General features: G+C 42.9%; 2 protein-coding genes across 2 annotated transcripts; both read left to right on the plus strand.

The window, feature by feature from the left end:
- The first annotated feature begins 20,116 nt into the window (after positions 1 to 20,116).
- Positions 20,117 to 24,514, plus strand: LOC117462368 (GTPase IMAP family member 4-like). The gene is made up of 2 exons (XM_034104573.2): positions 20,117 to 20,218; positions 23,233 to 24,514. Exons 1-2 carry the CDS (start codon positions 20,194 to 20,196, stop codon positions 24,105 to 24,107), a joined length of 900 nt encoding a protein of 299 aa, XP_033960464.1. The 5' UTR covers positions 20,117 to 20,193; the 3' UTR covers positions 24,108 to 24,514.
- Positions 24,129 to 25,483, plus strand: LOC117462369 (GTPase IMAP family member 4-like). Its single transcript, XM_034104574.2, has 2 exons — positions 24,129 to 24,180; positions 24,413 to 25,483. The coding sequence occupies exons 1-2, from the start codon at positions 24,129 to 24,131 to the stop codon at positions 25,174 to 25,176; spliced, it is 816 nt and encodes a 271-aa protein (XP_033960465.2). The 3' UTR covers positions 25,177 to 25,483.
- The last annotated feature ends 1,558 nt before the right edge of the window (positions 25,484 to 27,041 follow it).

A 27,041-nucleotide genomic window follows, 5' to 3' on the forward strand; every position in this document is an offset into this window, starting at 1 on the left:
GACCTGGGTCTCTGAGCGGGGAAAGGACAGAATTAATTGGGTGTCGACAGCGTAGCAGTGGTATGAAAAACTATGCGGGCTAATGACTGATCCGAGCGAGTTTGTGTACAGGGAGAAGAGGAGGGGACCAAGAACAGAGCCCTGAGGGACCCCTGTAGTTAATTGACAAGGGTCGGACTCGGACCCTCTCCAAGTTACCCTGTAGGTACGGTCTTTGAGGTATGAGGTGAGGAGGGAAAGTGCAGAGCCTGAAACTCCAAGTTCTTGGAGAGTGCGAAGGAGGATCTGATGGTTCACCGTGTCGAATGCAGCAGACAGGTCCAACAGGATGAGGACAGAGGAGAGGGAGGCTGCTTTAGCAGTGTGCAGTTCCTCACTGACAGCAAGGAGGGAAGTTTCTGTGGAGTGACCTGCCTTGAAACCAGACTGGTGCGGATCCAGAAGGTTGTTCTGATGGAGATAACAGGAGAGTTGTTTAAAGACAGCGCATTCAAGTATTTTAGACAGGAACGGGAGGAGAGAGACAGGCCTGTAGTTTATAACATCAGACGGGTTGAGAGTGGGTTTCTTTAGGAGAGGGTTTACTCTCGCCTCCTTGAGACTGTTTGGAAAGTGACCAGAAGTTAGAGAAGTGTTGATGAAATGGGTGAGAAACGGTAGAATATCAGGAGCGATAGTCTGAAGGAGGTTTGAAGGGATAGGGTCCAGAGGACAGGTGGTAGGGCGGGCAGAGGTAATGAGGGTAAGAACCTCACTTGGAGAGAGAGGGGAAAAGGAGGTCAGTGTGTGGGTGAAAGGAGGGTCTGGTGACCCAGCGGTGAGTAAAGGTGAGTCAGAAAAAGAAGAGCGAATATCATCCACCTTTTTTTCAAAGTGGTTAACAAAGTCGCTTGACAGAAGGGAGGAGGGGGAGGGGCTTTGGGGGGGTCCAAGAGGGAGGAGAAGATGGAAAATAGTTTTTTGGGATTGGAATAGGAAGATTGGATCTTCTCTTAAAAGAAAGTGCTTTTTGCCTGAGAGATCGAAGCAGAGAAAGAGGAGAGGAGAGCCTGATAGGTTAGGAGGTTGTCATGGTGTTTGCATTTCCACCGTTTCCGCTCTGCTGCCCTAAGCACGGTTCTATTAGCACGCAGTGTGTCATTTAGCCAGGGAGCAGGAGGGGACTGACGAGCCTGCCGAGATGTGAGAGGACAGAGAGAGTCCAGAGAGGATGAGAGAGTAGAGAGGAGAGTATCGGCAGCAGAGTTTGGAGGCAGGAGTTGGAACGAGTCAGAGGAAGGGAGGGCTGAGAGCACCGATGAGGCAAAGGTAGAGGGGGAGAGGGAACGGAGGTTACGGCGGACAGGTGCAGGATGAGAAGAGATTAGTTCGTTATGTTTGGAAAGGGGTAAAGAGAATGAAATGAAGAAGTGATCGGAGGTGTGGAGCGGGTTTACAGAGAGGTTAGAAGTAGTGCAGTTCCTTGAGAATATGAGATCAAGGACATTGCCAGCTTTATGAGTTGGTGGGGACGGAGACAGTGAGAAAGCAAAGGTGGTTAACAGAGATGTTAGTTCGTCTATCTTCCCTGTCTGGAGGTTGAAGTCTCCGAGAAGTACAGCGGGAGGGCCAGTTTCAGGGATGTGTGAGAGGAGATGATCTAAGTCCTCCAAGAAGTCCCCCAAGGCGCCTGGTGGACGGTAGAGAACAACAATGGTTAGTTGTATAGGATGGGTTACTGTGACGGCATGGAATTCAAAGGTGGAAGGAGTGAAGTTAGGTAGCTTGAAGAGAGAGAAGCTCCATTTGGGAGAGAGCAGGAGACCAGTGCCACCTCTTCTGCCAGTGGGTCTGGGTGTATGGGAGAAGGAATATGCTGTGGAGAGAGCTGCTGGGGTGGATGTGTTGGATGGAGTAATCCAGGTCTCAGTGAGAGCAAGGAGATCCAGAGTCTGCAGGGAGGCGGAGCCAGAGATGAAGTCAGCCTTAGGAACAGCTGACTGGCAGTTCCACAGGCCACCTGAAACTAGATGTTGGATCTCAGTAGAGCACGTGGGATAGACGAGAGCAGGCCGGTTATAGCGATTAGGAGATCCACGGCGCGAGTGATAATTGCGAGAAGACACATGAACAGGAATGGGGAAAATATACATGATTATAGCATGAGGGGCTAGAGAACTAAATAAAATAAAATAAAACACCAGCGGTAATTAGCGCAATCAGAGTAGGATTTGCCTCCTCTTTGCCTCCCTCGTGACTCCCGCAGGACTCTATTGTCTTCAGCTGTCTGACACTGAAGCTGACGCTCCGGGAAAGAGCTACCTAAAATGGACGCCTGTTTGCTGAGTTCTCACAGCTCTGGGGCCACACCCCTCTAATTAGTTACCTCTCTACAGCTGATGGGCGACAGCAGAGTGTCCCTGCCTATATTGTAATGCAGGGTTGAGTGCCCCCACTCAGAGCTGTGTAACAGGTTAACTTGAGCAGATCTGAGATTTAAAATCTCTCAAAAGCGCCGTTTTAGCTACAATAACTACAGAACAATTATACAGAGTAGAATAAATGAAACAGAGAAGTCTAATTAAACAAGAATATAACTTGCAGTGGTTGCTGCGTCAATAGGTAGTGTCGTCACCTGGTCTAGATGCACACTGGAATAAACAAAATAAACTATTAATACAAAAAAACAAAGTAAACTAAATAGTTTAAATCCAGAGAAGGAAATAATAACTAAACAGAGGGAGTTATAAATCGAACCAGTCCAAGAGCCATAATCTTAAATCCTCAAAGGTCCTTCAGGGTCTTTGTGCAGAATGTGGCCTTATTGATGTATGGCGTCAACTAAATCAGGATGTCAAAGATTATACTTTCTTTTCAAATGTCCACAACTCTTATTCTAGAATATATAATTTTTGTATTCCCTCAAAAATACATGCATAGGGTAAAAGAATGTGAAATTGATCCCATTACTATTTCAGATCATGCAAGAGTTCAGAATTTGTATCTAGGTGCTGGAAATGTGTTCCCATGTCATGCTTTTCTGGTTATTACCCGCCCCCTTGTGTGTTATGAAGGTTTTTCTGCATGAAAACGGTCTGCAGAGTCAAAACCCTCAAAGTACACCCTGTAGCGAGTAAAACACAGAAAAGACCTGTCTATTCTGCCCCAGAACGCCTCGTTGGGGATTTCTCTTTTTCCATTTGTTTCTTCCGGGAACCAAGTGACCTAACGACGACCCCTTGGCCCTATTGGTCCAAATGGACCAATCCTTGGAGCTCCTCACACACCAGGATCCCTTGGCGTCACTATCAAACGCAGTGGGGGGACCTTTAGCGTTGAGCATAGAGCTCCCTGAACGTTGGTAATAGACGAGGTGGGATCGCGGAGAAATACTCACTGACCCCTAGATTCCGACGTGTCCATCTGTGTTGCGTTACGGCCGCGTTACGAATTTTCATATTAGCTGCTAATGATAGCTTCCAGAGTGTATGACAGCTCCCTGTGTTGTCTCCTTGGATACCAGTCAAAAAAACTCACAGACTGCCTTGGGACGGGCGCTGACATTTTAGCCTTTGGACCATCAGATCTGACGATGCTGATTGGCTGAAATTATGTTTCGGCGGCATAGTACTTTTCAGGTAGCAACAGTCAGCACTTGGTTGGCTGCTGCTGCACTTATGGCTCTTTTCTTACCACCCAGACGAGAGAGGGTAATGATACACGGGCAAAGATTTCTACGGCCAGGCAGGAAACACATGACTTATCAGTAACTTTAGACATCGTAACACCATTTTAAGCGAGATTTTATTGTAGATTATACATTTTTCTGATACCAACTATATAATATGCACCTTATTTATTTAAAAAAAAAATGAAAAAAAAAAAAATATATATTTTTAAATATTTTATTTTTAATGACAATCTAAAATGTGGGAAGAGGTGGGGCGGCGCCCCTAGTGCCCCTATGGGCCGGCCGCCACTGACCCTAACCCTAACCGGAGTATCTAACACACCGCAAAGACTTCAGCCGTTTATCCCATGTTCCCCTTTAAACTGTGGGTTTTCTCTGGAAGTGTTTCCTTGTACGATGTGAGGGTCTAAGGACAGAGTGTCTAAGGACAGAGGGTGTCGTATTGTCATACTGATATTCCACACAAACTGTGCTGTTGTATTTGCTGTAAAGTGTCTTTACTGTAGGGTATTTTTATTATATGTAAAGCACTTTGGCTCGACCAAAAATCATTTAAAAATGCAGCCTGTCCTCCTACAAAAAACGACCATATAGGTCGATTGTTCAGCAGCTAAATACGAGCCAGAGACACATTTTAAAGTGTAGCGCCTCTAGTGGTCGTATAAGAAACAACATGCTCCTGTCGATTGCAAACGCTCCGGAGGGTCGTTTATTCACAAATAACCCTCTCTGGAAAATCCTAAATTGTGGAATAGTTTGGCCATTAAAATGCTTTTTTATTAGATTTCTAGCGAGAAGTGTATATTGTACTTTTATAATCCACGTCCAGTGGATGTGTAGGATCTACAGTTTGATAGATATACGAACATGATTTGAGGTCTCGCCAGGAGAACGTGTACTGTATATGGGGCAACTTCCATGTAAAGTTAGCGTGGGTGAAAACAGTATTTCCGGTCTCGAAGTTTTCATAATAAAACCGGAAGTATTCCCCACACTGTCAAATGATTACGCAGTGATATCTCCATTACTGATCCACTAAAAAACATCAGTTTATCCTTGTTAATTACACAATATTGATTGGTTTAAATTGTGTACAATGCTTTTGTGTTTTTAACCTTCGATTCGGAGAAACAAATTGTTTTTTCGGAGTTTAGACACTACAGAGTTTCCGAAGACACTACACTACCCAGAATCCCCAGCTATCGTTTGGGACTACAACATCCGCCTTGCTTTACAAACCCCGTGATTAGCCCTCAAGCTCTGTGATTGGATATTGGAGTGGCAGTGCGACAAGGTTACGCTGAGCGTCAAAGCTCTTTGAAATGGAATGGAACCACGCCAGACTATCCAAAACTGGACTTGGACGGGTCCAGCCCGGCCCTCCCCCCCAGAATTACACTTGCTGGCTATTGTGTGTTTCGCAACATGTTCTATGGCACGTCTCTACTGGGAAATGTAGTTTTAAAAGACGTTTTCGTATTTCCCACAATTAGAAGTTGCCAGTATTAAACTGTATACATCCCTGGAGGTTTACGGCTGGTCATTAATACAGGGTCATGTGGTATTAATGACCAGCTGTCATTAATACCACATGCCAGCTGGTCTTATGTCTGTGTCTTATGGTCTTATGTCTGTTGTTAATTGATAAGCCTGAAACATGCACTTGTCAAGGTTCAGATGCACATTTAGCAAATATGGCAGTAGCCATCGATCATCTTAAGATAAGATACTTTATTGATCCCAAGTTGGGAAATGTTTTTGTTACAGCAGCATGTACTACTTTGTTCTACTCCACTACAATTCAGAGGTTAACCTGGTATTTTTACTCTACTACATTTATTTGTGTTACTTTGCAGATTCTGATTAATGATGTGAAATATAAACAACCCTTAAATAAGACTTTAGTTACACCTGAGTAAAATGCAGCCTTATCAGTTTGTCTGTTTTGCACATCCTCCTGTTAATATCTTTGGACGTCCTGCACTAAACTGTTTTATTGTAGAGATCACTACAGTATCTTCTAGATATTTTCCATTCTATATTTCTATCATTGACGCCTATTTTGTATGTAGGCTACTCTTAATATTTAAATGTTTTCATCAATAACTAAATAAATATAACTTATTCAACAACTACATTCAATAACGTGCTTTAACCACTAGGAGGTGCGGTTTAGACCAGTGGTCTAGTTAATAAAACATAATAATATCGTACATAATATGACTATTCACTTTATTGTGAGTTTAAAACAGAACGGTAAAGGAAAATACAGTTTCATTCTCTCGATGTGAAGCTTATGCATTGTACCATGAACCTGTATAGACCTGTAACAGCATGAGGAGTTGGAAAGGTAGTTCAGAAAATCAGTAATATCTTTAAAAACTACAAAAAAGTCCCTTTCTGTCAGCTGTGTAAATACAGACTATCTACTAATTGGATCAAATATAAAAGTCAGCCGAATTAGTGTTGATACTGCAAGGAGACGTATTGTGTGAAAAGAAATGGAAGATGTTGTTTAATTGTTGATATATTTATGGTCCACGTCACGTTTTCAGTTTTGGCGGCATCTCTTCCAGTTTGTCAAAAGGTCTTCTGATCAGGGCTCTATAAATACATATCTAGGGCAGGTATGTAATATTTAATGCAGCCGAACCGTGTATTACAATGCCGTTATGTGATGACTTTCAAAGAGAAAAGCAAGAACACTCGGAATAAAGTATTATTATTTTTTTTTTTAATGTTTTCCGATTTCATATAACATAAACACCATATCCCGACGTGCATTGCGGCGTGATTTTAGCCTATCAAAACCTCTGAAAAAAGAAACGTGTCTCAGAATCGAAAGAGAAAAACCTATGGGAAAAACACAAAAGCATTGTACACAATTTAAACCAATTAATGTCGTATAATTAACTAGGATAAACTGATGTTTTTTAGTGGATGAGTAGTGTAGATATCACTGTTAAATCATTTGATCATTGGTTTTATTATGAAAACGGCGAGACCGGAAATACTGTTTTCAACCCGTAACTTTACATGGAAGCTTGCCGCATATACACGTTCTCCTGACGAAATCTCAAATCATCAACTATAGATCCTACATATCGACTGGACGTGGATTCTAAAAGTACAATATATACTTCTCGCTAGAAATCTAATCATAACGCGTTTTAATGGCCAAACTATCCTACAATTTAGGATTTTACAGAGAGGGTTATTTGTGAATAAACAACCCTCTGTAACGTTTGCATTCAACGGGAGCACTCGAGGCCAACAATTTTCAAACGTAATTATAGGTCGTATTAAGCGCTTGAACAAACGACATATTTGGTCGTAATATGGGCTTAAACAATCGACCCATTTGGTCGTATGAGTTGGAGGACTTGTTGTAAAAATCGGTCAGGGTCCCGTGGCATGCAGTTGGGACGCTCTGAGGCTCCTTCAGCTTCATAAAGGGACGCAAATAGCTTTCAACTGATTGCAATGTATTCCCATCGGCGTCGGTATTTGACGCTCGTGGAACCACAGCATCCGTTTCGGTCGGCAGCTGTTAAAGGCAGTTAAAGGCAATGTGAGCGTCCATTCCCATTGGATAACGGAGAATTGTACACCAGGAAGTAAGTATTCCCCTTACTGTCAATTGATTTGACAGTGATATCTGCACTACTCATCGACTCAAAAACACCAGATTATACTGGTTGATTAAACGACATTTATAGGTTTTGTGAACATTTTCTTGTGGCCCCAGCTGGTCGACGCCTCTTTTAGCAGAAACAAAGGCTACATTAATGTATTAAATCGTTGTTAATCCAGGTGGATGTGGAATTAACGGACGTGACGTTGTGTGATTGCGTTGCCAGGCAACAGCTTCGGTTCATGTTAATTTACAAACTCTTCAACTACAACCGTAGTTATATTTAAAAACATGTTAGAAGGCCTCACAAAATACTTTAATGTAAATTAAAATTGAAATGTGAAGGAATATGTGTATAACAAAATACATCCTTACGAAATACGAAACCAGAAACAGACGTAGGCAAGATCCTCAGCTCGATTTAGTCGCAAAGCACGCTGGGATTTGGTGTTTATAAGATGTGAAATGAGATCAGAAAACATATTTTAAAAATAAAATAATACATTATTCCGAGTGTGCTTGCTTTTCTCTTTGAAAGTCATCACATAATGGCATTGTAATACACGGTTCGGCTGCATTAAATATGAAATATCTGCCTTGGTTGTATATTTATAGAGCCCTGATGAGAAACATGAGGGCTTTGTAGAGACAAACAGGAGGAAATGCCGCCAAACTGAAAACGTGATGTGGATCCTAAATATATCAGCAGTTAAACAACATCTTACATTTCTTTTCACACAATACGCCTCCTTGCAGTATCAACAATAATTCGGCTGATCCAATTGGTAGATTGACTGTATTTACACCATAACGGTGCACAGCTGAAAGAAACGGGCACCTAGTGGTTATAGCGCGTTATTGCATTTTTATTATTTTTATTATTAGATAGTAATAGAATCCCTATAAATTATATTCATTACTCGTTATTCTCTACTAATAGTTAATTAAAGACTGTATATAATGACTATTTTTCACATCCCTTTCAAGATTTCAAGATTTTCTAAGGTTACACCGAAGCTTTCCCTAACCAGGGCGGGCCAATGAGTAAACTGGGCCGCCACTGCTGCGGAGGCTGTCGGCAATAGAAATCACTCTGATTTACTCTGTTACTGTCCACAATCTGCTTAGAAGTATTTTAATGTTGTAGCTGTTCAAGATGGTCATTTTAAAATGTTTTAAATATATACTGTTCGTGGTTAAACCAATAATAATGCTACGGCTGCAACTGACAGTTATGTAGGCACATTTTTATTTGTTCTTAACGCTGTGTGATTAAAATAATAAACACAAATAGCAGGATAGGCACACATATTTGCTATATCTGGCCCCACTGAAAAGGCATTGCACCGATACTGTTAAAAATATTGGCGTAGTTCATCCCTGTGCTGCTTGGCTCGAGCTGTAGCATGTAGCTATTTGTTGTTTGTATATATCACGCAGTCTGTCTTGGTTAGTGCTAGATCGTATACCTCCTGGGTTTTAGGCGGCGGAAGTGACGTAATCGTGGATGAGAAGTCGGCAACTTTTGCAGCAACTGACAGCACATCTGGTAGTAAAAGTAGACACCATCCATCCATCCATCTTCTCCCGCTTATCCGTGGTCGGGTCGCGGGGGTAGCAGTTCCAGCAGAGAGCCCCAAACTTTCTTTTCCCTGGCGACATCAACCAGCTCTGACTGGGGGATCCCAAGGCGCTCCCAGGCCAGCGAAGAGATATAATCCCTCCACCTGGTCCTAGGTCTACCCCTTGGTCTCTTCCCAGCTGGACGTGCCTGGAACACCTCCCTAGGGAGGCGCCCAGGTGGCATCCTAACTAGGTGCCCGAACCACCTCAACTGGCTTCTTTCGACGCGAAGGAGGAGCGGCTCAACTCCGAGTCCCTCCCTGATGACCGAACTTCTCACCTTATCTCTAAGGGAGACACCAGCCACCCGGCGGAGGAAACCCATCTCGGCCGCTTGTATCCGCGATCTCGTTCTTTCGGTCATGACCCATCCTTCATGACCATAGGTGAGGGTAGGAACGAAAATGGCCCGGTAGACAGAGAGCTTTGCCTTCCGGCTCAGCTCCCTTTTCGTCACAACGGTGCGGTAAAGCGACTGCAATACCGCTCCCGCTGCTCCGATTCTCCGGCCCATCTCACGCTCCATTGATCCCTCACTCGAGAACAAGACCCCGAGATACTTGAACTCCTTCACTTGGGGTAAGGACTCATTCCCTACTTGGAGTGGACAGTCCATCGGTTTCCTGCTGAGAACCATGGCCTCAGATTTGGAGGTGCTGATCCTCATCCCAGCCGCTTCACACTCGGTTGCGAACCGATCCAGTGAGTGCTGAAGGTCGCAGACCGATGAAGCCACATCATCTGCAAAAAGCAGTGGTGCAATCCTTAGTCCACCGAACTGCAGACCCCCCCCCCCCACGACTACGCCTCGAAATCCGATCCATGTATATTACAAACAGGATTGGTGACAAAGCGCAGCCCTGGCGGAGGCCAACCCTCACCGGAAATGGGTCCGACTTACTGCCGAGGACCCGGACACAGCTCTCGCTTTGGGAGTACAGAGATTGGATGGCCCTGAGTAGAGACCCCCTCACCCCATACTCCCGCAGCACCTCCCACAGTAACTCCCTGGGAACCCGGTCATACGCCTTCTCCAAGTCTACAAAACACATGTAGACCGGATAAGCGTACTCCCAGGCCCCCTCCAGGATCCTTGCGAGAGTAAAGAGCTGATCCGTCGTTCCACGACCAGGACGGAATCCGCATTGTTCCTCCTCAATCTGAGGTTCGACAATCGGCCTGACCCTCCTTTCGAGTACCTTGGAGTAAACTTTCCCGGGGAGGCTGAGTAGTGTGATAGCTCTGTAATTGGCACACACCCTCTGATCCCCCTTTTTGAAAAGGGGGACCACCACCCCGGTCTGCCACTCCTTCGGTACTGTTTCCGACTTCCACGCAACGTTGATGAGACGTGTCAACCATGACAGTCCCTCAACACCCAGAGCCTTCAGCATTTCCGGGCGGATCTCATCCACCCCCGGGGCTTTGCCACTGTGGAGTTGTTTGACGACCTCAGTGACCTCCCCCCGGGAGATTGGTGTTGATCCCTCGTCATACTCCAGCTCTGCCTCTAACATAGAGGGCGGAGTTGTCGGGTTCAGGAGTTCCTCAAAGTGTTCCTTCCAACGTCCCAACACTCCATCAGTTGAGGTCAACAACGTCCCATCCTTACTGTACACAGCTTGGATGGTTCCCTGCTTCCCCCTCCTGAGGTGTCGGACAGTTTTCCAGAACAACTTTGGTGCCGCCCGAAAGTCCTTCTCCATGTCTTCTCCGAACTTCTCCCACACCCGCTGCTTTGCCTCGGCCACGGATGAGGCTGCTGCCCTTCGGGCCTGTCGGTACCTTGCAACTGCCTCGGGAGTCCCCCGGGATAACAAATCCCTGAAGGCCTCCTTCTTCAGTCGGACGGCTTCCCTGACCACCGGTGTCCACCAGGAGGTTCGAGGGTTACCGCCCCTTGAGGCACCTAAGACCTTGAGACCACAGCTCCCCACCGCGGCTTCGGCAATAGAGGCTTTGAACACCGACCACTCTGGTTCAATGTCCCCAACCTCCACAGGAATGCCCGAAAAGCTCCGCCGGAGGTGTGAGTTGAAGGCCTCCTGAACTTGGGCCTCCTCCAGACGTTCCCAGTTCACCCGAACTACACGTTTGGGCTTACCAGGTCTATCCAGAGGCTTCCCCCGCCACTCGACCCAACTCACCACCAGATGGTGATCAGTTGACAACTCCGCCCCTCTCTTTACCCGAGTGTCCAAAACATACGGCCTCAGGTCCGATGATACGATAACGAAATCGATCATGGACCTTCTGCCTAGGGTGCTCTGGTACCACGTACACTTATGAGCATCCTTATGTTCGAACATGGTGTTTGTTATGGCCAATCCATGACTAGCACAGAAGTCCAGTAACAAAACACCACTCCGGTTCAGATCAGGGGGGCCGTTCCTCCCAATCACGCCCCTCCAAGTGTCTCCATCATTGCCCACATGTGCGTTGAAGTCTCCCAGCAAGACTAAGGAGTCCCCTTCAGGAGCCCCATACAGGACTCTTTCCAGGGTCTCCAAGAAGGCCGAATACTCTGAACTGCTGTTGGGTGCATAAGCACACACAACAGTCAGAGTTTTCCCCCCATAACCCGCAGGCGTAGGGAGGCGACCCTCTCGTCCACTGGGGTAAACTCCAACAACGAAGCACCTAACCGGGGACTTGTGAGTATCCCCACACCCGCCCGGCGCCTCACACCTTGAGCAACTCCGGAGAAGAATAGAGTCCAACCCCTATCCAGAAGTAAGGTTCCAGAGCCGACGCTGTGCGTAGAGGTGAGCCCAACCAGATCCAACTGGTACCGCTCCACCTCCCGCACAAGCTCCGGCTCCTTCCCCCCCAGAGAGGTGACGTTCCACGTCCCCAAAGCCAGCTTCTGCCGCCCGGGTCTGGTCCGTCGAGACCCTCCGCTTTCACTGCCACCCGTCTGGCAGCGCACCCGACCCCATCGATGTTTCCTGTAGGTGGTGGGCCCACGGGACGGAGAAGCGGAGGTGTTGCCCACGTTGCCTTTTCGGGCTGGGCCCGGCCGGGCTCCGTGGCAAGCCCGGCCACCAGACGCTCGCCGACGAGTCCTCCTTCTGGGCCTGGCTCCAGAAGGGGACCCCGGGCTTCCTCCGGGCCGGGTATCCTCACTTCTTGTTTTTCCTTTCATGAGGTCTTTTGAACCAATCTTAGTCTGGCCCCTTGCCTGAGACCAATTTGCCATGGGAGACCCTACCAGGAACACAAGGTTCCAGACAACACAGCCCCCAGGTTCATCAGGGCACACAAACCTCTCTACCACGGTAAGGTGCTGGTTCTTCAGAGAGGGTAAAAAAGTAGACACATTTAATTTAATTTAGCATGGGCTCTGCGTGACTCTGGAGTCCTGCAGGCATCCGGAGGACAGTGAACAGGAGTGAGAGGGAGCACACTCCTAAAGAAATCTCCCCCCTTTTTTTAAATAAACCTCGTACTCTGTGTGTCACTGTAATCCGAAATCAAACGCACTCGTGGCTTTCTGAGTGTTAAATCCCATCTGTGCTTTTCTTCTTGTGAGATGTCATTTTTTTTTAAATATTAGTAATAGCCTGCTGTCCTCCAAAGTTATGAATTCTCAAAATATTATATTTATGATATTTCTGTGGAAAAATTATGTATTCATGCTAGTCTCTTGTCCTGGATGGCAGGTTACGTCACTTCCGCCTAAAACCCAGGAGGTATAGAGGACCGCATTGACGCGTCCTAAAACCCGGATGTAAACTCCTTGCGGTTCCTTCTTCAAAAACGCAATGCGATTTCTCCATAGGATTTTGGAAAATAGCGGGAAATAAGGTCTGTGGTTGAAACACATTTAAGAGACGGATCACGTTTTGTTCAGCCGGATAATATCCACATGTCTACCCTACTTTTATAATTTTCGAATCATAAATCTAGTCGCCAGAAGCAAAATGCTAACGTTATGCTATCAACGAACTATAGCAGGGTCACTGCTTCAATGTCACGCCAACTTAAGATCCATATTCAAACACATAGATTCTAAATGGAACGAGTTGAAGCGTTTGTTTTAACAATTTGCAGGAGGCAGGTACTTGCTTTCAAGCTGAACAGGGAAAACAAACGTAGCGGGAGTGTTTTACGTGTTCGGTGTAATGACGTAAAACGGCCTGGACAACTTCTGTAGTCCTATTCAGCCACTTGGTAACAACCATCGTTTTTCAGATACGTCAACTCTTCAAAAATCACCAGCGGGGTCACTGCTGATGTATTTAATGTCGTAGAACAAAACGTGATCCGTCTCTTACATTTGTGTCAAACACAGACATTATTTGGAACTATTTTCCAAAATCCTATGGAGAGATTGCATTGCTTTTTATCGAAGGAACCGGAAGTGGTAAAAATGCTAACTTACTTCCGGGTTTTAGGACGCATCACTGCGGTTCTCTATATGATCTAGCACTAACCAGTCTGTCTTCTGGTTGCCTCTTTTGAATGGCGAATACACACTACCGCCGCTTGCTGGTAAGGAGAGTTATTGCGACTCACGCATGCACAGTGCGTACGTGCTACTTGGCCGTCGGCTGAAGTCTTTGCGGTGTGTTAGATATTCGGGTTAGGGTTAGGGTCAGTGGCTGCCGGCCCATAGGGGCACTAGGGGCGCCACCCCACCTCTTCCCACATTTTAGATTGTCATTAAAAATAAAATAAAATATTTTTTAAAAATTATATATTTTTTAAAAATTATATATTTTTTATTTTCATTTTTATTTTTAATAAACAAGGTGCATATTATATAGTTGGTATCAGAAAAATGTATAATCTACAATAAAATCTCGCTTAAAATGGTGTTACGATGTCCAAAGTTACTGATAAGTCATGTGTTTCCTGCCTGGCCGCAGAAATCTTTGCCCGTGTATCATTACCCTCTCTCGTCTGGGCGGTAAGAAAAGAGCCCTAAGTGCAACAGCAGCCAACCAAGTGCTGACTGTTGCTACCTGAAAAGTACTATGCCGCCGAAACATAATTTCAGCCAATCAGCGTCGTCAGATCTGATGGTCCAAGGGCTAAAATGTCAGCGCCCGTCCCAAGGCAGTCTGTGAGTTGTTTTGACTCGTATCCAAGGAGACAACACAGGCAGCTGTCATACACTCTGGAAGCTATCATTAGCAGCTAATATGAAAATTCAGTTTTTGACATAAAAATTGAATTATGGATTATCAATAATTGTTTCAAAGTAACAGACACATTGGATTAACCTATGGATTAACCTTCAGCCACGTTTTTCTTATTTTAATTCCATTGAACACAACTTTTGATCAGAAAAACAGCTAAGGTGAGCATATCCCCATGTTTTGCTACCTAAAGCTACGTCGTGTGATGTCCGTATTTGCTTCCCCTGTCACGAGTTCTGATCGCTCAGTGATGATGCTTATATTTCTAGAATCTGTGGAATCTCAGGTTGTTAGCATAAGCTTGATTGTGCATATCCGATAAGTATATCGATCGATCTTTACAGTGCGTTAGCATTTTTGCGCTCAGGGCTCATTTAGCAAAAGGTTAGCTTCTTGTGAGAATTGTGTTTTATTTCGGTAAAAATTGTTCATATCATCAGTTAGCTGAGTTTCTTCCCGTTAAATGTGTATGACACATGAATAGTTTTTTACATTTTAAGAAGCCCTGAGACACAGTTTCGTGAGAAAAAAAACGGGGGGAAAAGTCCCTTAACAGGTTAAATGGAAGTTTTGGAAGATTCATAGCTAACCACACTGAAGATTATGGAGGTATTGATCAGTTTTCTCATATTTTTAAGCCTCAATTTGTCCTTACCCCCCCCTCTAACATCACCAGAAGTCATCATTTAAGGGGTAATTTCTCAATTGTATTTACCGGGGGAGAATCCCCCCAGACCCCCCTAGTATTGTTTGGTCACCATTTCCACAGCCCCACCTATAGGACTTGCATCCTATTTTGAGCAGAGCCCAGCGCCGAGACGCTTCTGGGACGCTTCTGAGCCGTACCGCAGCGCGTCTGGTGGAATAGCATCCATTGACCAGAGTGGCCGCATCGCATTCTTTGATGTAACGCGGCCGTAACACGGCCATAACGTGGCCGTAACGCGGCCGTAACGCGGCCGTAACGCGGCCGTAACGCGACGCAGATGGACACGTCGGAATCTAGGGGTCAGTGAGTGTTTCTCTGCGATACCACCTCGTCTATTACCAACATTCAGGGAGCTCTATGCTCAACGCTAAAGGTCCCCCCACTGCGTTTGATAGTGACGCCAAGGGATCCTGGTGTGTGAGGAGCTCCAAGGATTGGTCCATCAGAATTCTCTGAGTTTTTATCAACTTTGGTTCTTAAAACAGACAAAGTAATTATCGTAGGTGACTTTAATATTCATGTTGACGATGATAAAAATAGCCTTACTGTTGCATTTAACTCTATATTAGATTCTGTTGGTTTCTGTCAGAGTGTAAATAAACCAACCCACTGCTATAATCACACTCTCGACCTTGTTCTGACTTATGGTATTGAAATTGAGCAACTATTAGTCGAACCGCATAATCCTGCTTTATCCGACCATTTCTTAGTAACTTTTGAAGTACTGTTACTAGACTACAAAGCATTAGTCAAAAGCTCTTGCAGCAGAAACCTATCTGTTAGTGCTATAGCCACATTTAAGGAAGAGATTCCACCAATACTTAACTCGATAGCATGTCTGCATGTAGGGGAGGAAACTTATACAAAATGTACACCACCCCAAATTGATCATGTTGTTGATAGTGCTATAGATGCGCTGCGAATAAAATTAGACTCTGTTGCTCCTTTGAAAAAGAAGAAAATAAAACAACATACTCCATGCTCCATGGCATAATGCCGAAACCCGCAAAATAAAGCAAAAGTCTAGACAACTTGAAAGGATATGGCGTTCCACTAAACTTGAAGAATCTCGTTTAATTTGGCATATTACTCTCAATGAATATAAGAAAGCACTGCGTAAAGCGAGAGCAGCCTACTACTCTTCATTAATAGATGAGAATAAGAATAATGCAAGATTTCTTTTCAGCACTGTAGCCAGGCTGACAGAGAGCCACAGCTCGACTGAGCCTTCCATTCCCATAGCACTCAGTAGTAATGATTTTATGTGCTTTTTTAACGATAACATTGTTACTCTTAGAAACAAAATTAATGACCTCTTGCCTTTGACCAGTATAGTGTTATCAACAGCTCCCGGAATCGTAAGTTCTAATATTACACTAGATAGTAAACTAGAATGCTTTTCAGCCATAAACCTTGAACAATTACATTCAATGATTCTCTCTTCTAAACCATCAACGTGCATGTTAGACCCAATTCCAACTAAGCTGTTGAAGGAAGTTTTTCCATTAATTAGCACTTCTTTATTAAATATTATGAATATGTCGGCAGACACTGTTGAGAGCTTCATAGTATGAAGTAAATACTTAAAATGAAAGTTAGTTATAAATCATATATGATCAATCATATTCTTGTATGAACCCATAATGAGAATGCTTCTTGATGGTTTTTGAATATATATGTATGCTTACAATTTTAGTTGTTGCTGTTTGATAACTTTGCGTTTTAAAAAGAGGGTGTTGAGATCTTCATAGTATGTTCAATACTTAAAACGAAAGTTAGTTATAATCAAATATAATCAATTATATTCTTGTATAACCCACAATGAAAATGCTTCATATTTTAGGTTTTTCTATATTTACAGAATAAACAAAACAAAGTGGTTTGTTAAGTTGAGTTTAAGGCCTATGATTTATGCCTTACTCTCTGATAAGAGAGTAGGCAGGTTCTTTCCTCTCCTCTCACAGCAGGGAGGGGGGCTCCGGACTTAAGGAGAAACACATTGAGGCCTCAAAAAGGTGGTTATGTCATAGTCATAGAATATGTCTAGTCATGTTTTGTTTTACACAAACTTGGGAAGGTGTGTCTTATGCCAGAGCCAATAGAATATGTTGGTTGGGTATAGAGGAGGTGTTTGTGGGTTTTCTATCCGGTTTTTTGAGCATAAAAAGACTAGCTTTTGGGGATTTCGGGGGGGAGAGAGGGGGAAACCCCTGGTATACTCTCTCCTGGTAAGCTCTGTCCTTCAGAGCTGGGTTAATAGCTCTCGGTAAGGTTCTCTCAAACTTGGTAAATATCTCTTGAATTTCTTGGTTGGAATGCTGAGTGAATTTCTTTGAATGAGGGAATTTCTTTGAATGAGTGAATTTCTTTGAATGCTGAATGGAATGATTTGATGGAAGAAGCGTTTGTGAGTATCGTTTGAGTATTAGTACCCGCCTCCGTGAGGAACTTCCTTCGAATTCATGCGGGACAGGTATGGGTTTTTGAGTATTAGTACCCGCCTCCGTGAGGAACTTCCTCCGAATTCATGCGGGACAGGTATGGGTTTTTGAATGTTAGTACCCGCCGACTGTGACGGAAAATAAAAAGGTATGGAATCGATGTGAATTGATTTCGTGAATGAAAAGTTGAATGTGCTTTTTATTATCACCGGTCTTTTTATGAGGAAATGCCTCTAAATTCTATCGGGAGATTTTAAATGTCACAACTGAATTGGGCAGTTGAAGTGAAACATTTTGGTAATAAATGTAAGACTGTGAATTAAAGTTTCATATTTGAACATGATCACAGCATCATTTTTTGTTTAGTATGATTATAATGTTGTAAAGAGAGAAGGTAAAAACCCTGTATTAGTTTGGACCTATTTTTCTTCAAATAAACTGATCCCACCTTTTGGATTGGGACAACTTAAAGGACATCTGTGCTCTCCTCTCCTGCTTCAATGGTAAGACTGCACCCTGCCACACACACGCTTAGGTAGGAACACACCCCATTTACTGATACCAAAATCCTTCGGGATCGCTTAAACAGATTAAAAAGAGTTGTCTGAATAGAAACAGCAGTTAATTGAACCTGGTTCTTCGGGGAGTTAATAGAGGTGAGATCTTGCTGACGTTGGTGGATCTGAGCCAAGCAGTAAACTTACATAGACTCAGTAACTTCGGTCAGGTCAATTAGTGAGGTCAGAGTAATTTACCGGAATAAATTATCAGGACCTCACCTATACTCTAAACAACACCCTATCCGTTTTTAAGAGTGCGCTTAAGACCTTCCTTTTTGATAAAGCTTATAGTTAGGGCTGATTAGATGCAGCCCCTAGTTTTGCTGATATAGGCTTAGTTTGTCGGGGGACATCTTACTTCTTCCTTCTCTCTGTCTCTACCCGTGTACTCTCATGTTCCCATTAACCCAGCTTCCCCACATCTCTTTCTTTTTGGTGTCTCTATACGCTGGGATCCGGAGTCATGGATGGTCCTGCAGTCCTGTGTCCTGGATCGCGAGCGCTGGATCTTGAGTCGTGGCTGTGGTCCTGGATCATCGGTCCTGGATGGATATCCTCGTGGATTCATCTTCCTGTTATACACACATGCATTTCCAAACATCTGGACTACCTATGTTGCAAATGTATTATCTTTTCAATTTACACACGGCATCTATTGCACGTCTGTCCGTCCTGGGAGAGGGATCCCTCCTCTGCTGCTCTCCCTGAGGTTTCTCCATGTTCCCTTTTAACTGTGGGTTTTCTCCGGAAGTTTTTCCTTGTACGATGTGAGGGTCTAAGGACAGAGGGTCTAAGGACAGAGGGTCTAAGGACAGAGGGTCTGAGGACAGAGGGTCTAAGGACAGAGGGTCTAAGGACAGAGGGTGTCGTATTGTCATACTGATATTCTGTACAAACTGTGAAGTCCACTGAGACAAATGTAACATTTGTGATATTGGGCTATAAATAAACATTGATTGATTGATTTATGTAATGAACAGAGACTGAGAGCTGCAGTTCCAAGTGCTAACCACAGTCTGCAGGTTTTTGTGGGATTTAGAAGAACAGGGAGCATTTCTTGTAAATGCTGAAGGGAGGGGGGAGCAGGGTTTACTGAGGACAGTTATCTAAAAGTGAAAGGAAAAGACATTCTAATGGGACATTAAGGGAGTCGTGGTGGAGTCACGCATTCTGGTGAGATCAAGTTGATTGAAGAACAATGTGTTTATTTCAAAACCCTGATGAAGGTTTTGAAAGTTTCCAAGCTTGTGAGTGGAGCATAACCTGACATCCTGTTATGAACAGAGACTGAGAGCTGCAGTTCATAGTGCTGACCACAGTCAGCAGGTTTCTGTGGCATTTAGAAGAACAGAGTGCATTTCTTGTAAATGCTGAAGGGAGGGGGAGCAGGGTTAACTGAGGACAGGTATCTAAAAGTGAAAGGAAAAGACATTCTAATGGGACATTAAGGGAGTCGGTCATTTGAGTCCCTGAATCAGCGGTTGGATAAAATCATATCACATGAACGTGATCGCCGAGAGGAGAAAGAAATGGCAGTACAAATATAGAGATGGTCAGTTTAAATGTATATATATATAATCCAATGCCGATATGAGTCTATTTCTATATATTCCTGTAGGTTAGTGAGACTGTATATTGTAAAGTACTCATATTTCCGTTATGTTGTATATTATGTAGATACTATAGTGATATATGTCCTTTCCATTGTGAATATTTAGATACTTGCTGCTTATATTTGTGTCTCAATGTATATTTTAAATATGTTTAACTCGTGACAACAAATTCTATTCAACACTGCTGCTGTGACTTAAAAATAATATCCCAATCTGGGACGAATAAAGCGTTGAATGTGTGAAAGCTGACTTGAATATGTAAAGCACATTGAGGGCTCTCAAAGAAAAGCCCTATATAAATGCAGTCCATTTAAAATGTAACCCTTGAAATAGGTGAATATTCATGCCTCTTACAATTAAAATATAGTCTGTAAATAAAAGAAGCCAAGGAAGGATTTGATGCTTTTTACTGAGACTGAAACTGAGACTGAGAACTCATCTCTTTCGACTCCACTTCGAGCGATAGAATTACTAACAAAGACTTGCTAACAAAGCACTTATATACTAATAAGGGACTGGCTTACCTAAAGCCAGTTGAGTAGCACTTGAAATGTTTGTATCTTGTTGGTCGAACGCACTTAGTGTGAGTCGCTTTGGATAAAAGCCTCAGCTAAATGCAATGTAATGTTTTAATCTATGAGTCATCCCACTGATAGCTGATTTTAAGGCATCCATGGACTGTGATGTCAGCAGTGTGTGGGTGTGGTTAGCTGGATGCAGTCTGTATTTAAGGAGGTGTTGCTGCAGACTAACTTCACTTCCTCAGCTGAGCAGCAGACCAGCTCCTCAAGAACCAACTATGAACAGCATATCCGCCCCAAATGGTAAGTGAATAAACTGCATTCATATTGTTGCAGTTTTATCGGCGAGGGGTGGGTGGGGGTGGATCTTTCAGAATTATTTTTTAAAACCAAATGCCTTGTTAACTTCATCTGAGAAGGTTCTGCTGGGCGGGCAGTATGGCAGCACTGGAGCACTACTCCGGTTTGATTGTTCTTATTGTATATCAGTTACTGATTGAACGCTGCAGCTGATCTGATACTTACTGCAGTTTCACACCGGAGTGAACACTGATGAGAGGTTAAACTCAAGATCATCGCTCTAAAGTATTGTATACATTTGTTTTCTGATTTAAGATCTAGTTAAAGGTATGTTTCAAATGTCAACAACAAAAAAAGAGCACAAACAATTGTCTTCATACAATAGAAGTAATTGTTCTATTCGTGATCTGTGATATTTCTCCTGTTTACTTTTCATCATGTCCTTTATTAAAACCAGTCTAATCGGTATAGGCTCTGTCAGCATTAAAAGCCTGTTTTATTTCTCTATTCACATCAAATCTGAAATCATTCCAACAACATCAAAACACTTTTTACTCGAATCAATGCAAAAATGCTCCTGAGGGTTCCTCCTAGCTCCTCACCAAAGGATTGCAGTCCCTTTTTCATTTACTGTTTTTTAGAATTAAATATGAATGATCGTATGTGCCTTTTTAACTTCAAACCTTTAGTAATCAGACGCCTGGAAACATGCAGAGCTTAGCCTTTGGCTCAAAGACCCACCTTCCTGCTTCCACTAGGAGAAACAGATCCTTTGATAACATACGAACTGGATAGTATCAGAGGAACAAGTGTACCATACGTTGGTGGAAGCATCGGTGTAATGGCAATTTCCTTTCCTATGTCCTATATATTTTTGCCGTTACTTTCACAGAAGGGCTGAAGAGTGATCCAGACGCAGACACAAACAGATGAGTTTCCGGTCCTTTGTTGTAGTTTATAATTAGGTTTTATTCAGCTTTACATACCAGGCAGGGCCGGCCCTCGGCATAGGCAGTATAGGCGAATGCTTATGGGGGTTATTCCCTATCTTTATTCAAGAGCGTGGTATTTAAATTTGAGAGCATACTTTATGTATTTATTTCCCTCAAACTCTGTCCTCGCACTCAAATAGTGCTGCTTGCACTTAGATTTGCTCTGCTTGTGCTCAAACTGTACGCTTGCACTTGCATATTGCTGCTCAGAATTATTCTGTGCGCGCTCGAAACTTTTTCTGCTCTCAGAATTATTCTGTGCGCACTCGAAACTTTTGTGCAACAATCCTGTCAAAATCCCTCAACCAATAGGAGGCCAGGTGTCCTTGCGGGTGCGTTCGCTTTACTTATTACAGCGTCCCGTAAGGGCGGTTACTCTAAGTGCAAGCAGACACTATTTGAGTGCGAGGACAGAGTTTGAGGGAAATAAATACATAAAGTATGCTCTCAAATTTAAATACCACGCTCTTGAATAAAGATAGGGAATAACCCCCATAAATGCTAAGGGCGCATCAACCCATAGGGGGCGCCGAAAATTGAAAAAAAAGAAGTTAGAAATAAAAAAAAAATATATATTTTTTTATTTCATAACAACACAATTTCACGATTTATGGACAAACAAAGTACATCTTATTATCTTATACTAACAGAACTACGCCTATATTGCGTACAGCGCCCATAAACTATGGCACCCCCCCCCAAATCAAGTTGAACTGCCCCAGCCCCAGTAAAAACCAAGGGTTTATGTGAAATTGTTTGTTTTTTTAAATAATGGTTTTAGTGTGCAATTATAGGTTTTAATTTTGTATTTGTATTCATTTAAAATAAATCAAACTCCCAAAAAACGTACACAGCTTCTGTGTGCTTTTATTAACATTGGAATTTACTGTGTAAGCGGCCGTGGGGGGAGAGCGTTAGAGAGCTCTCTCCTGAAAGACTGAGAGGCTCTGATAACCTCAGCTCAGTGAGGTAAAGGCACACCTTTATATGATCATTATAGTTATAAAAAAATAAGAGAACAGGTGAAAAACAGGTATAAAATACTGACAGTACAAAAAAGTTGTTATTAATAAACAAGAATACAGTTTGAAAGGGGAGTGATTTGTAAAATATCCATAAAGAAAATCTGCTTACAGTTCTGTTTCATATGGGTGTTGAGAGATGTATCCATAGATCTCCTAATGTTGCTCTCAAAGTGCACCAGATTGATGCTTTTAACTTCAATATTAAAAAAAAGTCTTCCCGGGGGAGCATGCCCCCGGACCCCCCTAGAGGAGCCCCCCCCCCCCCACTTAAATCATGTTCAAATGGATAGGAAACTAAATACAGTTGCACACATCTTGTGTCAATATCTTTGTTTTTGTGGTAATGCCACAACCATGCACGTGTGAATCATAGTGAGTGTCTGCATTTGGGGGGGGGGGGGGGGGGGGGGGCGCCAGCTAAAATCTTGCCTAGGGTGGCAAATTGGCCAGGGTTAATTGTACAGTTCTAATTGTTGTGATGAGCATCTGCCGGGCTGGTGGAATCGGTATGCTCTCTTCCTTCTGTGTCCCTCCCTCTCCTGTCCTCTTTATATATACCCGGTGCAGCTAAACCCCGCCACCCAGTGTTCATAAATAATATTGCACTATACATATCACTTAAATAAACTGACACACCAACAACACCCATAAAATGGCTCCTACAATCGGCTTAAAGCCTCCATTGTCAGTCGTTATTCAGTATTTTACTGATTATATTTATAACGCCACTAAACTCCTTCTTTTGGTAATGTTTAGATTGAGAGACCCCAGGGACAAATTACATATTCTACATTTAAGAACAAATAATATCTAAGAAACCCTGAGGTGGAAACTAAATTATGCAACTTACAGTCTTAAATGTTTTTAACGGACCAACATGCAGTCACCTGTACAACTAGGAGAAAACAGAACAGCTTCTTCCCACTTGCCATTGTTATTATTAACTTAAGATATGAGTACTAAAAGCACTTAAAATATATGTTGTGTTTTCCCCCATCAGAATCGAACACACACAATAATGCTGAGCTCCGGATTGTGTTGGTGGGGAAGACCGGAGTTGGGAAGAGCGCCACAGGAAACACCATTCTGGGAAAAGAGTTCTTTGAATCAAAGTTCTCTGCTGATTCTCTGACGGTTACCTGTGCGAAGGCCTTTGGTGAAGTGGAGGAACAGAGAGTTGCTGTCATTGACACTCCGGGTCTGTTTGACACCAAGGTTGATGAAGAGAAGACCAGAGGCAGTATTAACCAGAGCATTGCTTATGCTTCTCCTGGACCCCACGTCTTCCTGGTCGTCATCAGACTGGGCAGATTCAAAGATGAAGAAAAGCAGACGGTGCAGAAGATTCAGGAAATGTTTGGAAAAGATGCAGACAGATACAGCATGGTTCTCTTTACCCACGGTGATCAGCTCAAAGGGAAACCTATCGAAGAGTTCCTGAAGAAAAGTGAAGATCTGCAGGAACTTGTGGAGAAATGTCACGGCCAGTACCACGTCTTCAATAATGAGGTGAAGGATCGTTCTCAGGTCAGAGGGCTGCTCGGCAAGATCAGAAATATAACAGAGAAGAACGGAGGAAGCCATTACACCACTAACATGTTCCAGAAGGCAGAGAAGGCCATAGAAGAGGCAAAACAACGGATCCTTAAAGAGAGAGAAGAGGAAATACGCAAACGGGTAGAGGCACTGGAAAAGATAATAGCGAAACTGTACGAGGATAGAATTAAGGATTTGAAAGATGATAAGGAGAGGTTGTATAAGATGATGGAAGATCGCGATAGGGAGATTAAGGAGGAAAAAATGAGAATGAGAGAAGATGAGAAAGAAAGGGCCAGAAGAGAGGCAGAGAATAAATCACGGTGTACAATATTATAGATTTATTTATAAAAGAATAACATGTCCGCTGGATTGCACGAGAGAGCCTCTGACCTTCTGCTGCTGGACTGCAGCAGATCTACCAAACCTTTGACCGACTGATTCTTTGCACATCCTTATCGTCACTTTTTGGATTTTCTTGTTTGGAGTGATTTCATGTATTATTGGTTAATTCATGTGTTTATAACCTTGTGAGTGTCTCAGATATTCATGTAAAAAGTATTTAGTGGGTTTAAGTGGTGTCTAACTAATCGGTTATTAACTGAATGATATGTGTTGTTATATTTTATTTGGTCACACATAAGACTACGTTCAACCCTTGATAATTGACACCAGCACTGATGAAGAGAAGAACAGAAAATATATTGTTCAGAGCGTTGTTTTTGCTTCTCATGGACCCCACGTCTTCCTGGTCGTCATCAAACTGGGCAGATTCACAGATGAAGAAAAGCAGACAGTGCAGAAGATTCAGAAAGTATTTGGAGAGCAAGCAGACAGATACAGCATGGTTCTCTTTACCCACGGTGACCAGCTTAAAGGGAAACCTATTGAAAAGTTATTGAAGGGTAGCAAAGAGCTGCAGGAACTTGTGGCCAGATGTAACGGGCAGTACCACGTCTTCAATAATGCCCTGAAGGATCGTTCTCAGGTCAGAGAGCTGCTCGACAAGATCAGAAACATAGCAGAGAAGAACGGAGGAAGCCATTACACCACTGCAATGTTCCAGATGGCAGAGAGGGCCATAGAAGAGGAGAAACAGAGAATCCTTAAAGAGAGAGAAGAGGAAATGCGCAAAGAGGAAGAGGAATTGGAGAAGAGAATATCGGAAAAGTATGAGCAACAAATAAAGGAAGCAGAGTCAGACAGGGAGAAGTTGAATAACTTAAATGAAACCTGCGAAAGGGAAATTGAGGAGGAAAGCAGGGGAAATCAAAAAGAGCAGGATGATAGAGCCGGAAAGGAAGCTGAGAACAGCCCTTCCTTATGTGTAATAATAATAGGCTTTGTTGTAAAGATGATTCTATACGTTTACCGTAGACTAAAACGTCTAGTAGGACTCGATAATTAACAGGTGCTACATGAATAATAACAAGATGAGACAATCAAGGGTATGAATCATTTCAGGCAATCATTGAATAAGAAGTTGAATCAAATCCTATCACATGTTTGTAAAAACTGTGGGACAGAAAAGGGAGCTGAACAATGACGCTCAACTGTATGCTGTAACTGGATCAGTGACACCATTAAAACACAGCAGCAGTCACTGAAGGGGCAGCACAGCTGTTAGCTATCAATCCAAGTCTCATCTGTAACTGTGTTAATATCCATGAAGCGTCTGTCTTTTGTTTTCTTCAAATAAATTCCATTCTAGTTCATTTCTGAGTTTCTTTATTGTTGAATTGTGTGAATATTGATTGTATAGGCCTTTTTTTACATTTAAAGCATTCTTATAATATCTGTCAAACACCAGATATGTAGAAAAATAAAGAATACATATTTAACAAAGGCTACACTTGTTCTGTTCATAATAATAATAATAATTTTTTATTTTTTTTATGGAATGAATACCTATAGTGATAATTAAATGTTATACAATGATTTTTACAGTCTGGTACCTGAAAAAGGTTAAATGGCACTGATGGAACCAAATGTACCCAAATGTGCCCAAAGCTTAGTCCGCTTGGACCTTTTTTTGCTAAACCTCTCTAAAGAGGTCAATTCTCACTTGTTTTGCCTCAATCTTGATACAGGGTACTTATTATATGTTATACTTTGGATTCCTAAAGCTTTTAGGCTACTAACCCATCATTCAAGGGTGGTTTTCACTATAAGTAATGGGTTTTATTTGGGCGGAGACAAGAATTTACACTTTTTGACTATGTTCCATCTGGATTTACTCTGACACTGAAACATCTTTATTGATTCTGACACTTCTACATCCAACTCACAGATGTGACCTTGCTTTGATAAAAGAAATTATTAATATAACCCTTTTAGAAGTTAAGTTATAGTCCTTTGTTTTGGGCATGTCATTTTCGAGCCTGAAACCTGAAAAACAGGCTTGGGGCTTAAGAGGTTAAAAGCCAGAGCAAAGAGGTGAGTTTTTAGCTGAGATTTAAAAAGTTCAGTCGACTCAGCCGGCCGGATATGTACTGGGAGGCTGTTCCACAGTCTGGGGGCTGCAACAGTGAAAGCCCCGTCACCTCTGTTTTTTTTCTTGGACAGAGGAACCACCAACATGTTCTGCTGAGCTGAGCGCAATGCTCTAGCTCCAGACAGGTAGTGTGGTGCCAGTCTATGCAATGATTTAAAAACAACAAGTAAGGACTTGAACTGGATCCTGTAACTGACAGGAAGCCAGTGAAGATCTGCCAGAACAGGTGTGATGTGGTCATATCGTCTCTTCCCTGAGTGGCAGCAGCCGCAGATGAAGTTTGATTAAACCACTAAGTCCGACAACGCCACCCCAGGAATTTCACCCAGGGAAATACAAGTTTTAAGTCACTACGTGTTACGTGCTGGGTGTGTTTTTCCAACCCAGTCTCACGGCATTTCGTGTTCACCAACAAGATTTTTAATCTATTGATTCGTGTTCACCAACACGATTTCCCCCTTTTTTCGTGTTGCACAGCACGATTTTAAAAGCAATGCATTTCTACTGGTAATGTGTTTCGTGCCTGTCGTGGAAGACCGGAAGCTGTGTGGTTCATAAAAACATGTTCTTACTCAATATCAAGCCACAGTTATTGCTTTTATTTTAAATCGTATAATTTCGGACTTTTGTTGCCGTCTGTGAGGAAAATAAATGGGGATACTGAAATCTGTATTTTTAAATCTTTTTTTCCTTCTAATTTGTTATTCTTTTCAAAATAACACACAATTATCCTTGCTTTTATTTATTGGTTTAATTCCATAATCTCTGGCTTTTTTGGC

Source organism: Pseudochaenichthys georgianus, chromosome 17 (assembly GCF_902827115.2).
Source record: "Pseudochaenichthys georgianus chromosome 17, fPseGeo1.2, whole genome shotgun sequence".
Lineage (NCBI taxonomy): Eukaryota > Metazoa > Chordata > Actinopteri > Perciformes > Channichthyidae > Pseudochaenichthys > Pseudochaenichthys georgianus.

What these genes read in the sequence shown, in the direction of transcription:
- LOC117462368 (XM_034104573.2), top strand. Translation starts at nt 20,194, where the DNA reads ATGAACAGCATATCCGCCCCAAATG. An exon ending in CAGCATATCCGCCCCAAATG is followed by an intron (nt 20,219 to 23,232) that starts GTAAGTGAATAA and finishes TTCCCCCATCAG; the next exon opens with AATCGAACACACACAATAAT.
- LOC117462369 (XM_034104574.2), top strand. Translation starts at nt 24,129, where the DNA reads ATGTCCGCTGGATTGCACGAGAGAGCCTCTGACCTTCTGCTGCTGGAC. An exon ending in CCTTCTGCTGCTGGACTGCA is followed by an intron (nt 24,181 to 24,412) that starts GCAGATCTACCA and finishes GTCACACATAAG; the next exon opens with ACTACGTTCAACCCTTGATA.